The sequence below is a fragment of the Ictidomys tridecemlineatus genome, chromosome 8, assembly GCF_052094955.1.
Source record: "Ictidomys tridecemlineatus isolate mIctTri1 chromosome 8, mIctTri1.hap1, whole genome shotgun sequence".
NCBI lineage: Eukaryota > Metazoa > Chordata > Mammalia > Rodentia > Sciuridae > Ictidomys > Ictidomys tridecemlineatus.
Window position 1 is genome coordinate 57,957,534 of NC_135484.1, and position 12,399 is coordinate 57,969,932.

Below are 12,399 nucleotides of genomic sequence, written 5' to 3' on the forward strand. Positions count from 1 at the left end.
TTTTGGCTTTCCTAATAGAATGTACCATTTTGAAGATAGAGGGTATTTGTGACAGAAGTTAAATCAAATTGTAGATAAATACAGAGTTTTAAAATAATGTTTAATAGAAGTTTTTGTTTTTTATTTAAACTTTGTCAAGTGTGGCTTTCGTTGAATGTATTTTAACTGTCTTTTAATATTTTTTAGTTGTGGATCAGTGGAATGCTTGGTTTTGCTGTTAAAGAAAGGAGCAAATCCTAACTATCAAGATATTTCAGGCTGTACACCTCTTCATTTGGCAGCTAGAAATGGGTAAAATATTTAGTTTCCTAAAGTAGCTAAAGCTTTATTATTGGTATTTCACTCTACCTTGATTTGATGACCTTCCCCTCCATAATTGTCTTAGGGAGAAATTAGAAAAATAATACATTTTACTTGTTATAATTTTTTTGTTTCTTAAGGATATATAAGTATTTTTTCTCTTTAAAGTGGGTCTTGGGTCATTGTTACTTTTAAAAATATCATTTAATAACTTATTATTCACTAATATTTTTCTTCCTAAAAATATATTGCAGTAGTTCATCATTACTTGTATTATAATGACATTTTCTGAAAAGCATAATTTTAACCACTGTTTTTTGTTATCTTTTTTCCCTGCAGTCTTTTGCCACTCATAACTCCATGGCTTAATTCCCAAATTACTTGTTTAGTTAATTTTAGTAGTAGAATTAAGGACAGTGAGCACATTGTACCAAGTTTACAATTGTTTGAGAATAACTGTATTGATGTAAACTTTCTAGTTAAGAGTACTTTCAGTGTTAAAAAACTTTTCATTTTAACTGTGAAAAAAGTTTCCTCAATAAATGATTGTGCTTAAAAAAAAAAAAGAGTATTTTCAAAACGTGAAAAACTTTGTGTATTGAGTAAATTTTTGCCTCTTTCTGCCAATTCTTAATTCTGGTCATCATCTAAACATCATTGTGTTATTGTGTGCTATTCTAAACCCTACTCTAATTTTTATGGTTTTTGTTTTTCTTTTCTATGAGGAATTCTTGTGTCACACTTCTGTGTCTGCCTCTGCCACTGTTTTTCATCTGTAATTCTGTTGGACCAAGAAATGATACCAAAATGATTGGAATTAAATTTAAATGAAAATAAGTAGATTTTGAGTGAGGCATTGAGGAACTTTTTTGAGTACTATAAAACTTTTTTTTTTTTTTTTTAGAGAGAGTGAGAGAGGAGAGAGAGAGAATTTTTAATGTTTTTTTTTATTGTTTAGTTCTCGGCGGACACAACATCTTTGTTGGTATGTGGTGCTGAGGATCGAACCCGGGCCGCACGCATGTCAGGCGAGCGCGCTACCGCTTGAGCCACATCCCCAGCCCTATAAAACTTCTTTATGGAAGTACATTCCTGTTGTGTCTCTTGATTAATCTTGGAGATATTTTTGTTTCCTGTTATAAACTGGGATAAGATTACCCACTGCATCAATCTGAGGCACAAATTTTGCATATAAGGATAAAAATTGAACCAAAAAGATAAAGAACCATAGTGATGTCTGGGTTGGACAGGGGAAAGACATAGTCTTTCACACTGTCCGATGTGTCTCATTTTATGCGTTAACACATGAACCAGCTTAATTGTCTATTGTTTTAACTGATAACAACATGCTGATTAAACAGTTGCTTTTATAAAAATCTTTAGGTATATTGTAGTGTGTCAACTCAAGATCATAGAGCTGAATTGATCTCAGATCTGTTGTCCCAGGTGTTAATAGGATAGTGACAACAGTCTTAACAGTCTTTTTTGTTTTTCCTTTTGATACTGGCAGTTGAACCCAGGAGCACTTTACCACCGTGCTATACCTTAGCTCTTTTTGTATTTTATTTTGAGAGGATTTTTCTAAGTTGCTTAGAGCCTCACTAAGTTGCTAAGGCTAACCTCGAATTTGGCAATACTTAGCTTCCCAAGTTGGTGGGATTACAGGTATATGCCACTGTGCCTGGCTAGTGACAATAGTCTTTGAAAAGTTTATATGTGTTCTGTCAACCATCATAAATGGAAGGATACATTGGTACAAGGCAGGGATTAAAAAGTCCACTGTAATTGTAGGTAGACTTACTCATACAGTTTCAATGTGAGGATCAAGAAGTATGTTTTAGACTTGAAAGACAGGATGTTCTTGATCTGCTAAAAGGATGTTTTATATATTGTTTTCCAGTATACAGGCTTTTTAAGTACATAGCTTTGATCACTGTTTCTGTCAATAGTAATTGAAAAGACCATTATACTTTAAAGATGAAGAAATTTGGCAGGTATTACATGATTCACTTATCAAGTCAGCAAGAGAAGAGGAATTAGAAGAGTTCATCACCCATTTGCTAATTTGGTTGCCTTTCTATTTTTAATAAAGTGTGCTTTTAATATCCAATATTTAAATATTTTAGCTTTTTAAAAATTGAATTGATGCCTTGTACAATATAGAGATGCTCAGTAAATGTTTGCTAACTGATTTGAATCCTTGTTACTTCCTAAAGCTATTGGTGTTTTCTGAAATAGCTGTTTTCTATAACTTCATTATGAATTCAAATTTGTCCATACTGAAGTAGAAGTCACAGGAGAATTCTACTACTTTTGCTGGTCCATTAGTTTTTCTTTTGCTTCCTTTGCTGTCATTGTTAGATGGATAATATATTTCTGTTGGCCTGCTTTAGTATTTTTCTTTTTACTATTAGTGTTGTGTTGGATTGCCTTCCTTTCTAAAAGAAGCCCCATTAAGCTTCCATAGAAGCTGAGAATTTTCTTTTTTAACATCCTCAACTCTCTTTAAAAAAACAAATAAACAAACAAACAAAAAAAGCAAAAAGAACTTTGAAATAGGGTCCTCTTTGGTTGCCCAGGCTGGCCTCTAACTTGAGATCCTCTTACTTTCACCTTTGGAGTAGCTGGGATTATAGGTGTGCCCTACCGTGCTTAGTGAGAATTTATTTTCTAAGATCTTCATAATGATGTGTGAGATGAGGAAAGTTTGTAAATATTCAAACTTAAGAGTTTATTCTGAGCCTTATTTTCTTCCATTTCTTTGATCATAATGTGATTTATTTATTTATTTTTGGCACCAGGATTGAACCCAGAGGCACTTAACTCCTGAGCCACATTTCCAGCTCTTTTTATATTTAATTTTGAGACAAACTAAGTTGCTGAGGGCCTTGCTAATTTGCTGAGACTGGCTTTGAACTTGGGATTCTCCTGCCTTAGTCTTAGCCTAGTTTATAATCTGACTTTTAAATGACATTTAACTTTGTTTTAAGTGTAAAACTCAAAACAAGAAAAGTGATTGGCAAAAAAAAAAAGTAATTTGCTAGTCCTTTTTTTCTTTTAAAAGATTTATGTGATCATTAATAATTTTAATGATTGAGTAGTGAAATTTTGAGAGCCACTATTGGTCTGGTTATGCTTGATTATGAGTTGATTAAGGAAATATGATATAAAACATGGCAGAAGTTTATGAACTAGTTGACTAAATAGTAATATATACATATCTGCCATTTACTCTGCATATACCACTACATACTATGTATAGTATATTATTAATACATATATTAATACTATATACACTGTTTTATATATATTTCTATTTATTCATTTAGGTCATAACTTCATGCAACAGATTATATTTCCTCAATCAGTTCAGTGCTGAGCATAGTTAAGCCCCTGTGTGTGTATGTGTGAGTGTGTGTGTGTGTGTGTGTATTGATTGCCAAATGAGTGATACCAGTAAGTAATATGCTTCCAGAGGAATATGAGGTTCCATGTAGTTTACAGGAATTCATACAGACTTTATTAATGAAGGGGAATTTAAGATGTATATTGAATAGTAACTAGGAATGGATAGGCTAAGAAGAAACTTTGTGAACAAAATGCCGTGAGTGGACTGTACAAAAATGGGCAAAATGCTTGAAGAGACATGTCTCTAAAGATATGCAAATGGCCAATAAGCACATGAAAAGATGTTCAGCATCACTAATGAGGAAAATGCAAAATAAAACTGCAGTGAGATACCAATTCATAATCATTAGAATGACTACTATAAAAAAAAACCCACCCCAGAAAATAACAAATATTGGCCAGTATGTGAAGAAATTGGAACCCTTAGTTGGTAAGAATGTAAAATGGAAGAGCTGCTGTGGAAAACAATATGATAGTTCTTTGGGGCAGGTGTATGTTGTTCAGTGATAGACTGCTTGTCTTACATGCATGAGGTCTTGGGTTCAATTCCTAGCACTGCAGAAACAAACATGAAAACAAAATATGGCAGTTCCTCACAATATTAAAAATACAATTATTATGTGATCTAGCAGTTTACTTCTGGGTATATATTGAAAAGAATTGAAAGCAGTGTATTGAAGAAATATTTCACATACCTGTGTACGTAAGCATTATTTATAATAGTTAAAATGTGGAAACAAGTGTCCATCAACTGATGAATGGCTAAGCAAAATATGGCATATACACATAATGAAATATTATTCTGCCTCAAAAAGGAAGGAAATTTTGACATAAGCTACAACATGGATGAACTTTGACTTTGTACTATGTAAAATACCACAAAACTTTACTCTTAAATGTTTAAAATGATAAATTTTATGTGTATTTTATCATAAAAAAATGAATGAAAAAATGAAGTGGGTAGAGAGGAATGCATGAACATACATTTTACAGGTTTTCTGATTGTGTTTTTATAACTCAGTAAAATAATCAAGAATGTGGAGTACAGCATTGAAACATTTTGCTATGCTTATATTTCTTATGGCAATTACTATTCCATTTAGTCAACATTAGAAATTTCTGTAGTTTGAATGATAAGTTTGTTCCAATGACATGAAAACCTAATGGCTATTTCTTTATCATGTTATCTTTGAATCATAGAAACAATTTTATATTTTATTTCAAATAGTGTTCATTTAAATACTGCAGTTATAGTTGAAAATACAGATATATATATCAACTAATGTTGATTGTAACTAATATTTCAGTAAAATAATTGTAGTTTGTTATATTTTTTCTAGTATCAATTATCTGTGACTGTCTTTCTTTTTAGGCAGAAGAAATGTATGAGTAAATTATTAGAATACAGTGCTGATGTCAACATTTGTAATAATGAAGGCCTTACAGCAGTAAGTGCTATTTTATCTGAGATTTTTTAAAATAATTTTTTGAATACAATCTTGAATACGTGATGGCAATGAACAATGTAGTATGAGTGTTTCTGTGAGTTCTTTATAGTATTTAAGAAGGTGTAGAATGATTTGAGATATAGTTTTCAGTTAAGTTGTAGTTCACTGTATTTCTCCCTTCTCTTTATTAGATTATGACTATCATTTATTTTGAAGTCTTATTTGCCTAACTTTGGTCACTGACTTTCAAGGGACTTCTTAGGAGCATCTCTGCTAAGATATGTTATCAGTTCATTGTAGGAGAGCTGTTTTCATTATGTCCATTTGAGTACTGTTAATATTTCATTTTAGGAAAATGGTGTGGCTAGAGAGAAAGGAATAAAGTAAAAACGAGAATTAGCACTCCTTATAATCCCTGGGTTCAGAGGTAATCACAGTTAATATTTGGCCTATATTGTTTTAGATGTGTTATATCTTAAACTAGTATTTTTATCCATTTTGCCATATTTTTTTTGGTACCGAGGATTGAACCCAAGGTCACTTTACCACTGAGCTACGTCCCTACCCCTTTTTATTTTTTATTTTGAGGCAAGTCTCAAGTTTCCCAGGCTGGCCTTAAACTTGTGGTCCTCCTGCTTCAGACTCTCAAGTTGCTAAGAATACAGGCATGCACCCCTATGCCTGGCAGGTTAATCTAGTTTTGAGCCATGTAAATATTGTAGGGCAGGTGGTATGAGCTATTACTAATAGGATTGTTGAAATCTCAGAATTTTAAACCAATCATCATCATCATTTAATAGAGCCTTATTCGTTTTGAAAGTAGAGATAAAATAGAATTATTGAACAATAATTTTGAAGTCATGGCAGAAGATATTAAGTATTATTTGTTAAATTGAATTTCACCTTCCTTTGATGATACTTGTAGATTTTTATCTTTTTTTAAAAAAATCTATTTCTTTATCAGAATTTTATAACTTATTTACTTATTTAATGTGGTGCTGAGGATTGAACCCAGTTCCTCACACATGCTAGGCAATGCCCAGCCTGATTTTTACCTTTTAATTTGTAAATAAAGAAGAATATTGACTATTTACTTACCAAGCCAGTTTTCAAGGCCTTTTTGATTAAATATTTTTGGGGGAGAGATATAAGAAAAACAGTATTTTTTGTATATGCTTATAGGTATATATAAAATTTAAAATTATATACAGAATATAAATCTATGTATATTTTATATATGTATTTTAAAATATGGTAAAGTTTATTAGAGGAGAAAGAAAAGATACCCTCAGTTGAGAGGGCAAGGTCCTTTCAGGAGAGGACCTTCCTTAAAATTTGAATTTTTTTGAGTGGCTTATTAAATAATAAGCTTAATCATGATTATGGGCTCCACAGGTTTTGTTATATATTAGCAATATAATATCATCTACTCTGTAAGGAAAGATTGTGTTCTGTGTATCTACAGAATTAGTGATTTGGTAGGTGCCATAGAGGTGTGAACTCTTTGAAATGATGTAGATCTTTAGGATAATACCCAGTTTAGGCAATATAAGGTGTCTGTTGTTAATTTAATCTGTTGAATCACATATGTTTTTATCTGCTAATTTCTTTGCTTAATTCCTGAAATTCAAGGAAGATGGAGTAGAAAATAATTTTAAAATTTTTATTGAATAAAATTATTCATGCACAAATGTAGAGTCAAATGATTCGACAAGGGTTGGTGAAGGAAACAAGTCTTTTGGCTTTCCCAAACTTGCCCCCCTAAAGTCTACCTATCTGGCAATTCTTCTCAGCTATTTTAATGGATTTAAAAATTTCATATCTTAGTGTCTAAATATTTCTGAGTGCTAATTTTGATATTTTTTTGTATAGAATATATAATGCACATTCTGCTATTACATATTCCTGCCAATAATATCTGAGTGATACAGTTTTTTAATTTGTTGCCAGAATTTGCTGCAAGCAGTTGCTGCCATTTTTCCCCACCTTTTGTACTGGGGATTGAACGTAGGGACACTCTATTGCTGAGTCACACCCCCTCCCCTTTTTATTTTATTTTGAGATAGGGTCTCACTAAGTTGTTGAGGCTGGCCTTGAATTTGTGATCCTCCTGGCTCAAGCCTTCCAAATCACTGGGATTACAGATGTGTAGCCAGGAAGCTTGAATGTTTTTTTTGCGGAGTATTATGATGGATGTGTAATGATCTCATTGTGCTTTTAGTAAGCATTTGCCTAATTGTCAGTGATACCGAACATCTTTTCATAGGCTTATTTGCCATTTGTATATCCTCTTATATGGAACGAAATGCCAATTCATGTCATTTATCCATTTTCTAATTGGATTTTTAAAAAAACTGTTGTAGGAAGTCTTTATATATCCAAGAGAAAAGGGCTTTATCTCAGGTATATGATTTTTAGATATTTTCTCCCAGTCTGTAGTTTGCTTTTCAAACTCTCATGAGGATCTTTTTTTTTTTTTTTTTTGAATTTTATCAGGGTCTTTTGAAAAGCAAAAGTTTTTGATTTTGATGAAGTAGACTTTATCAAATTTTCCATTTATAGATCATGATTTTGGTATAAAGGCTAAGAGCTGTTTGTTTAGCTCAACATCCTGAAGATTTTATCCCTTTTTTTCTAAAAGTGTTAGTTTTACATTTTGCATCTATGTCTGTGATTTCTTTTGAGTTAATATTTGTATAAGATATGGGCTTAGAAGTTCTTTTTTTCATTGGCATATAGATATTCATTTATTTCATTTAAAAACTTTTAAGATATTATTTGTGAAATTATAAACACATAGGGGACTACAGAAATAATAAAAATCCCATGAATGCTTTTTTTAATCTATGTTTCTTTTTTTAAAAAATATTTGTTTTTTAGGTTTAGGTGGACACAATATTTTTATATGGTGTTGAGGATTGAACCTAGTGCCTCATGCTTACTTACTAGGCGAGCACTCTACCACTGAGCTACAATCTCAGTCCTTGTCTATGTTTCTTTAGCACTGTTTGTTGAAAAGGCTGTCCCTTCTGCATGGAATTGTTTTTGCATCTTTCTTAAAAATCAGTTGGGCATATTTACTTGGGCCTTTTCTGTGCTTTTCATTCATTCCATTGATTTATGTGTTTACCCCTCTGTGGGTACTACACTATCTTCTTTTTTTTTTGGTGGGGGGGAAGGTGCTGGGGATCGAACCCAGGGCCTTGTGTGTGCAAGGTAAGCACTGTACCAAACTGAGCTATATCCGCAACCCTGGTACTATACTATCTTGATTATTGCAACTCTGTAGCAAGACTTAATATCACAAGAGTAATTCCTCCCACTTTAATTTTTCTTTGTGAGGTTTGTGTTAGCTATTCTGGTTCTTTTTTATTTCCATATAAATTTTAGGGCAAATTTGTCTGTGTCTACAAAAATACCTTTCTGGGATTTTGATTGGAGTTATATTAAACTGAAAGATCAATTTGGGGATAATTGATATCTTATGTTGATTGAGTCTTCCAATCCATAAACACAGTGTATCCTTCCATTCATATATATCTTTGATTTCTTCATTAGCATTCTGTACTGTTCAACATAGGGATTTGGTGCATGTTTTATTAAGCATTTAGCCAAGAATCTCATTTTCTTTGGAGCAGTTGTGTAAATAGTATTGCATTTAATTGTGTTTTTGCATGTTTAGTGTTAGTGTATATAAAGTGCAGGGCTTTTTTTTTGTGTGTGTGTATGTGTGAATCTTGTATTGTACAACCTTGCTGAGCTCACTTAATTAGTTCTAGTTTATTTATTTTTTCTCTTTTGCTTTGAGTTGTGTTATCTGAGTCTTATGTCTCTCTCTTTCACTTTGCTGGAGCACGTCAAATGGTAGTTTCCTGAGAAAGGGTGCATGGGAGATAAATTTGTTGCCACTTTGCATGTTTGAATATGACTTGATTCTTTGCATTTGCACAATTATATAATCGATAATTTGGCTGACAATAAAATTCTAGGCTAGATATCATTTTCCCTTTGTATTTTGAAAGCATTGCTTTGTTGTCTTTTAGTTTTCATTCTTGAAGTTTGGTGCCATTTTGATTCTTGAGCCTTTATGTGAAACCTGTTTTTTTTTTTTTGTCTTTAGAAACTTACAGAATTTACTCTGTGCTTCAGCATTCTAAAATTTCATGATTATATGTTTTGGTTGGATTTATTTTAGTCATTTGACTGGATAACACTGATTTCCAACAACCTAGAAACTTATATAATGGGAGCTCATGGAAATTTTCATACATTATGACTTGGATGATTCCCACTCCCCTGTTCTCTCTTTTCCTAACTCTTATGTTTGAATTTTAGACCACTTGGACTAGGTCATCAATTTTATTATGTTTTCTCTTTTGTTCTTTTTTTTTTTTTTTTTTCTTTGTGCTTTATGGGAGACTTCTTCAACATCATCGTCTAAATCTTCTTGCAAAGTATTTGGTGATCCTCAGCCTAGGAACCATACTATTTTAGTCTTCAAGTACTTGATTTTATAATACCTGATGGAGTAATCTGTATTTTGATGCCATGTGTCTTTCTCATGTTAAAAAAAAAAAAGGGAAAAAGTATATGGGTTTAAAATATCTTTAATTTGTATATCATATTCATTTGAGAAATAATAGCATTATTTTTTGTTTTCTTATGAAATATTCTTGCACAAATATTAAGTAATTAAATGACTTCACAGATACACTGGCTGGCTGTGAATGGGCGGACAGAACTGCTCCATGACCTCGTGCAACATGTCAGTGATGTCGATGTTGAGGATGCAATGGGGCAGACAGCACTGCATGTGGCCTGCCAGAATGGACACAAAACAGTAAGTACACCCATGAAGGCTTGATGTTGCTTGTGCTTGTTTTGAAAACTTCATTGTGTATTTTGGAACATGAAGCTTTATAATAAAATATTATTTTGTAAATCCTGTGGGCTTCTGGGAATTAAATTTTATGTAAGACAAAGGGAATAGAAGAAAATAATGCTCTTAATTCTTCAAAATATTTGTAATTTGTACTCTAATTTTATATCTGATTCATAAATCTTAATAGCTAAATTAACGTTTTTTTCATGGTATTAGAACTTAAACTCAGGACCTTGTGCATGCTAGATGAGCACTCTGCCACTGAGTTACATCTCTACCTGTTTTTTTGAAAAACTTGTTCTGGGACAAGTCTTGTTAAGTTACCCAGGCTAGCATCTAACTTGTGATCCTCCTACCTTGGTCTCTCAAGTAGCTGAGATTTTATGCATGCACTACCATGGTTGGCTGAATACACTAAAAATTTAAATGTGTATTTACATGTATTCTAAGCAATTATAATTTTTCTTCCAGTTTAAACCTCAGTTATTGGAATTAGTGAGGAAAATGAGTACTGATATTGCTTAAATAGTCTGGAACTTGTGAACACCAGTGTTTGTTTATATTTTTTGTCTTTTATCATCTGAAAACTAATCAGTGTTTTCAAGAAGTGTTTCTTTGGTGCTTACTTTCTGAGTCAGTATTATTAAATTCAAAAAATATTCTATGTGAAGGAAAAAAAAAAGATCTGAGATATCTTGAATGATCCATTTTGTTTTAAAATGTGTGTGCTGCTGGGAATCAATCCCAGACACTGGTGAGGCAAGCGTCTACCACTGAACTACATATTCAGCCCCAGTGACCCAGATTTTTAAGGAACTACTGCATATTTGAAAATAAGTTCTATGTATAGCTCTCACAGGACAGGAAAGCACCTACTTAATTGTAAAGGATCTTTGCTGTACCAAATGAACAGAGTATCATAGTAAATGATACTTGCAGGCCTTTCTCTTGTACAGAAAACCCCCTGGGATTCAGCTTAGAAATAATTGACAAAAACTAATATTTGCTGCCTTGAGCTAGTGGAGAAACAAGAATTACTAAGAATACTTTGGTTTAAAACATGTGCATGGCAGGCTGCATTAAAAATTTAGAATAGCTTTTTGAAGTTATTGAAGATTAGGTTGTATGAGTATAATATACTCCATATGGTTTACAACCTAAAGCAGGTGTGGTAAAGTAATAGAGAATTCCTCATAATCAGATGCCTTTGAACAATTGTATGCTCAAAAGATTTATAGAAAGCCTAACTTTACTAATGATGAGTTTCACAGGTGAGATTTTTGCAGATATTGTAGAGGAGAAACAATACAAAAGCCATATTGACTTGTTGATTGCATTGGCCCATGAGGTTCCTCTTGTCATAGTTGATCAGTTGGGATTATCTTTGAGGTTTGTGTACAGATAAAGGAAATATTTAGCACTGCTTTCTGAATCATTGTATATATCTTTCATTTTTTTTTTCAATTTGGACAAAAGAGCCTTAAAAATTAGTCTTATCTCCTTGTCTCCAGGCTGAATTATACTTCTGAAAGTATGTTGATAGTTGTGCTAATATTGCCTTTGTTCTAGAATTCTGGAACTAGTTCATATCTCAGTGGATTAGCTATCCTTGTCTCCTGAGTTGGATATAATGTACTGTTTTGTAAAATACGATAAATAGGAATTAATGACTTTTTAGAATCTTTGTGTATCTTTTCAAAGTTGAATTTGGAGTGATGTATTTTAGTGGCAAGTCAAAATGACCTTTTTTATTATCTCAAAAGTAGCCAGCACTTGCACTAATTCACTAGAAAATCTCTGGAACTTATGTCCATGTAGAAAAATACTAGTACATGTAGGTTTCAAGATTTTTAAAAAATTTTTAAGTTTAAAATCTTGCATATCAATTGTATATATTTTGTCAGATAAAATATTAAACTTTCAAGTGGGAAGGAGATTGTATTAAAAATATTTAAAAAGTTTTTCAAATTAAAGAAACCAAGATAATGAAGAAATCCTTGAAATTTGCCTTCTAATTTCATTTTAGTGGAAATCTCAGGAGTGTATGAAAAGATTTTGAGCAACTGCCCAAGAACCTTAAAGCTTTGAAGATTTGTAATTGAATATTCTTACTTGATGACCAGAAATGCTTTTCCAGATTTATATAACTTTGTTTTAAAGAGAAAAGATTTGGGAAATACATTAATTTTTGTCATAATTAAGAAACTGAATAATTTTTACTATGATTTTATATACAAGCATCTGTCAGAGGTGAATATCATAAAGGCCTCATTATCTTTTTGTTAGAAGGATATGCTTCTGGCAGATGAAGAGTGCATTCTGGCTTTTTTGTCCTTGCAATGTAATAACATCATGATCTTA

The 12,399-nt window shown here is 32.1% G+C and overlaps 1 protein-coding gene across 5 annotated transcripts in view; it reads left to right on the plus strand.

Annotated features, from left to right (window-relative positions):
- The window catches only part of Hace1 (HECT domain and ankyrin repeat containing E3 ubiquitin protein ligase 1), an 82,826-nt gene that overhangs the window by 8,921 nt on the left and 61,506 nt on the right, over positions 1-12,399 (plus strand). For 4 of the 5 annotated variants that reach the window (XM_078019558.1, XM_078019556.1, XM_005330121.5 and 1 more), the window contains exons 4-6: positions 187-291; positions 5,081-5,156; positions 9,865-9,996. In XM_078019558.1, coding sequence (XP_077875684.1) covers positions 187-291; positions 5,081-5,156; positions 9,865-9,996 — 313 coding nt within the window. Of the gene's footprint in view, positions 1-186; positions 292-5,080; positions 5,157-9,864; positions 9,997-12,399 lie in introns of those variants that run through there. The other variant, XM_078019557.1, reaches the window with a different exon arrangement.